Genomic DNA, 5,234 nt, shown 5'->3' with positions numbered 1-5,234 from the left:
TGAGTGTTACAGTTTAAACACAGACCATCTGTGCAAATTCACATTTTTTGTAAATGATCTCTGGTAGGTAATCTATTCAAAATGGCCATCCAAGCAATCAAGCTATGCTTAGGAATATGCATAGGATACCATATTAGACGTTGCCACATAACCTTCTGCACTTGCATCCGAATGTTCTCACAGATTTCTTAGTTCGCATGAAACCAGAAGCAATTAAAGGAAAAGCAGTAGGTCTAAGTTTTAAGATTCTTTTGAGGCCCCAACTAATGTTTGTTGCAGCCTCGAAATGCCAGAATCTGCCTTTAAGAACGTAATTGTGAACCCATGCAACCCCACAAAACCATTACCAGCAAGAACCTTTTTTATGAGGCTTATAGTGCATGCTCGGTTCCAAATAGATGTGTTAATCAGACCTAAATCACCTTCTGATTTGGTGAGGCACTAGGAATGGCAACGGGTCGGGTTCGGGGCGGGTTTTGCTCGCCCCGTCCCCGAACCCGAAATGAATCCCCGAACCCGACCTGAAATATTATACCCAAACCCGAACCCGAACCCGAAAATATTATATATAAAATTAATATAAAAAATATAAAATATTATATATATATATATATATATAATCGGGGCAGGGCGGGGATACCTTGCCCCGAACCCGACCCGAAAAAATCCCCGATACCCAACCCGAACTTGGTCGGGTTTCAGGTTTCCGCATCGGGTTCGGGTCATACTGCCATCCCTATGAGACACTATCTTAGCTTACCCGAGCTCCTACTACAGTTTTATCTTCACCTTTCCAGAAGAACCTTGCGCATAGTTGATCGACTGCTTTTAAAATAGAGGCTAGAAGGACAAGTTGCCTGCACCAGAAATTATTGATGTTGAACAGAACCGAGCGAATTAATTCCAGTCTGCCAGCGTAACTAAGTTGCCGAGCATACCAGTGATGCAATCGCAGTTTTATTTTCTCAAGTAGAGGATCACAATCCTTCATTGTGAGTTTGCGAGTAATTAAAGGAATACCGAGGTACCTAACCGGAAGAGAACCAGATTTGAACCCTGAAAGAAATTTAATATCCTCCAAGTCCCTAGAAGAGATACCCGTCGTGAAAAACTCACATTTGGAAGAATTAAGCTTAAGCCCTGAAAATTCATAGAATTGATCAAGAATAGTTAAAACATCTGCAACCAAATCAAAATTTTCTTTGTAGAAAATCAACAAGTCATCAGTAAATGAAAGATGTGAAAACCCGATCTTCTTGCATTTTAGGTGAAAATCAAAGATTCCTTTTGAAGCAGCCAAGTTAAGCATTTTTGAAAGTACATGTTTAAAAGTCATGACCAAGTATATTCAATCCTACGCACATGTTTTTTAGTTTATTTATACAAGATGCCACAGCTGCAGCTATAGAACGCTCCCTCCAGCCGTACGACGAACCTCTAATACCCGCCGTAACAAGTTCTCTTCATCATCCTCATGAACTCTTCGATACCTTGAAATTTAAAAACTATAAGAAATTACATAAATTTAAATTTGATATCTTGAAATTTAAAAATTTAGTTTTATCATTAAATCAAACTTTTATTGGCAACTTCTATCAAAGCATCAATAATTCATATATTTACATTCACATAATATTATTTAGCTTTTTAATCTTATCATTTAAATTTGATTTTATTCGAATCAATCCTCATTTAGAGATTACAATAAGATATGAACTACCTAAGACATGTTAGAGTTTGCGACTTTTATTATATTGATTCGGTGTAAAAAATTTACATTGATTAAAAATATTTAATTATTTGAATAAAAATTAGTTTAAATAATTATAAACGATATCATATCTTCTGAATATTTAATTTTAGATTATAGATAAAAAAAAATTTATATATTGATAAAAGTAAGCCAATTTTAAAGTTGAACTATTTCATCGAAATTTTCTCAATTTTGCTACATAATCTCGATCGAGTACTACAGAAATAAGGGTGATCCTTCCAATCCAATTTACTCCATTTGTAATCGTCAAAATTTAAACATTGGTGGTGGTGATAGGTTATAATATCAAAATAAATCACGTAGTTACCTTTTTAATGAGAAAACCAAAATATTTAATATATAAAATTTAGTGATTAAATTGGTTTGGTTTTAATTCAAATTTAGAAAGGTTTAAGTTCTACTAGCGCAGTGGCAAGTCAGACCGGCTGTGTACATGCCAAAGGCACATGTCCGAGACCACTTACTTAGTCACCTAAATAGGCAATTTTGGCCTGTTACGGCAGCCCAGAAAAAAAATTAAGGAACTAGGGCAGTTTGACTTTTAATTTGATATCTACAGTATTATTATAGTGCAAGAATATATATATATATTTCAATTTTTTACCTTTGATATGATAAAAATTAATAAAAAAATTATATTTTATTGAAAATCATCACATTAAAATAACGAGTTCGTTAAACAATATAACAATAGATCTCAAATTAAAAGTCCATGTACCTTAGAGTTCTAATTTATCTTTTAAGTGCGGTATTGGGTCGATTTCATCCCCTCACCTCCTTTTCTTCTTAAAATTGAATAAGAGTGACCCAAATCAAGCACATAAAAAATTAAAGGGATAATTATTATTTTGGAAGTATTAAGTTAGTATAATGTCAATACAAGTGTTTAAGTGTTTATTATTAAATAATTAAAAGACTTTGAACACATGCTAATTTGTAATCATTCTATATAAATAAAAAAATTAATAAGAAATTTGGCCCTTGAACATTTTGAAACTCGTAGAAATGGTTCGAATTTCTTAAATTTACAATTTAACCCTACAAACTTTACATGTCTTTCAATAATGACAAAATTTCTAATATTAAAAATTCTATGATTTGATTTAAGGTAAATTAGCGTTTAGTATCTAAACTATTGGTTTTGGTCCATTTTAATACAAAAACTTTCATTTTTTTTAAAACCATACATAAATTATCAGTTTTGTTCCTTTAGTATCTAAACTTTCAATTTAAGGTAAAGTTTCGAAAAAAATTGGAAATTTAGTTACTAAAACGGGTCAAAACTGATAGTTTAAGTACTAAACGCGTTAAGTTTTTAATGGGTACCAAAATGAAACAAAAACTAAATGTTATGATTTTAAAAAATTAAAAATTTAAGTCCTAAATTAAACCAAAACTTATAATTTTGGTACTAAAGCTTATTTTACCTTTTGATTTATTTAAATCATATTTCCATATCGGGTTTCATGGTGCCACAGTCCAAGCGAAGGAATATAAGCGATCATGGGCTGAACCTCATTACGATTTGAAAACATTGTGTCGGATCCCCCGGTTGTAAAAATTCTTAATTGCTCTGGGGTATAATTAAACTAAGGTTAAATTGTTTAGAGATGATGATGAATCTTAGCATTTCATCCATTAACATTGCGAACTTGTCAACCGTCATTTGTTTAAGAAGTTTCAACTTTGAATGCACTTGTCAAATGGTGGCCTTTTACAGCACTAATATAGCACTTTCGGTAGATTTGGAATTCAACTCTGGAGGTTTCAACCTCAAAGTGCACCACTTGAAGGTCTATCGAAGAGGGAGGCTCGGCTGCGGCCATGGACAAATTAATTCATGGATCCGATTCATCACGTCATTTATGATATCAATGAATCATGTTCTTTAATTTTAAAATAATTTCCAAATATCTATTATCTCCTTATTGACACGTAAGAAAGAGACGAATATTTACCGTAAAAATAAGATAAAAATATTATTAATTGATATCAAGAATATGAATGAACGGATCCATTTAATATTTTTTGTGTGGCTATGGGTGGTCAAGATTCCATGAACCTTTTTGAGTTTGAGGGCTGCACTTGCATGAGCTCATAGGGGTCAGGCTTAGGCGGCAGCCCCCACTAGAAACAACCTATATTTCTTTATATATTGTTTGACCAAACTCCACTTGGGCATTGCATGCTGCACTTTTACCGTCCCTACAACTCAGTCACGTCGTCGTCTTCCAGCGACGGTTCCGTCTATCTTTGGCTGACGTGCGTCTTCGCCTTATCTAATAACCGACAACTGCTCTCTCATTGCCATTTTTCTTCTTTTCTAAACCGACAACCGCTCTCTCATTGCCATTTTTCTTCTTTTTCTCCTACGAAAATTCATGTTTTGACAGCGATTCACATTTCTTGGTTTTTACATGATTGTAATAAATATTTTTTTAATTTGTTTAAGAATTAAATTATCTAAATAATTAAAAGAATCGTTGTTATTTACAGAGATCAATGATTCAAATTCAAAACACAAACAATTGCAAAAGTAATTAAATGTTCATATCAAATAATTAAAAATAATTAAATCAAATATATTTTATAATCATGTTAACTTAAAAAAAAACTCGGATGATCATATTTTATTTTATTATCATCATGTTTTCTAATTATATATTAATAAATTTTAAGATATTAAGTATACGACATTTGTTGTTGCTACTAATTTACATTGTGATATTTGTAAATTAATATTTTTTTCTTTTTTGTTCTTAATTTTATATTGTATTTAAATAATTCATGTAGGGTTTTTAAAGTATCACACGCTCTCATATAATTTAAATAATTGTTTTTCCTTCAAATAAATTAGATTAGCACTTATGCTTCAAATATCATTTTAAATCCAACAAATAATCAAATCTTATTAAGAAAGATATTCCATAAGTAAGAAATTAATTATACATCCATCAAATATGTTAGTAATTAATAAATCATATATGATAATCAATGGAATATTTAAACAAGTATGAATATACCATGTTATTGTATGATATTTGTTGTCAAGTAGCTAATTAAGAGTGATTTAAAGGACAACTCATGACAACAACTCATGAAAGATCCCAAGTGCAAAGTAGGGAAAATAAAGGAAAAATGGAATTAAATCAAATTGATTGTAGATATTATTAAAAAATATTAATATCTACTCCACGTGCCATCGAGTGAAAATCTTATGGATCGGCCATATGGACCACGTTTCAAAACTGGTTGTCTGAAGTTGTTATATTTTATATCCGAAATTTGGAAAAAAATAATTAAAAAAATAACCTTGACTATCACGTGCTAATATAGGATCTTTCTTAGCGTACACTAGTTGAACGCCCACCAAGTAAAAAAAATCCCACATTTATATATATAAGCACTTAGCGCCACCATAATTCTGTCACCTCTGTTTGCACTCTCTTTTTCTCAAAGA

General features: G+C 31.5%; 1 protein-coding gene across 1 annotated transcript; it reads right to left on the bottom strand.

Moving 5' to 3' along the window:
* Positions 1–240: 240 nt before the first annotated feature.
* LOC120169815 lies at positions 241–1,309 on the bottom strand. The gene is made up of 3 exons (XM_039177917.1): positions 939–1,309; positions 761–857; positions 241–300 (listed from the first exon to the last, which is right to left on the bottom strand). The coding sequence occupies exons 1-3, from the start codon at positions 1,307–1,309 to the stop codon at positions 241–243; spliced, it is 528 nt and encodes a 175-aa protein (XP_039033848.1).
* Positions 1,310–5,234: the final 3,925 nt, after the last annotated feature.

Source organism: Hibiscus syriacus, unplaced genomic scaffold (assembly GCF_006381635.1).
Source record: "Hibiscus syriacus cultivar Baekdansim isolate YM2019G1 unplaced genomic scaffold, ASM638163v2 tig00111769_pilon, whole genome shotgun sequence".
Lineage (NCBI taxonomy): Eukaryota > Viridiplantae > Streptophyta > Magnoliopsida > Malvales > Malvaceae > Hibiscus > Hibiscus syriacus.
Note: the sequence above shows the minus strand (reverse complement) of the source record. Positions and strands in the feature narration are given on the sequence as shown.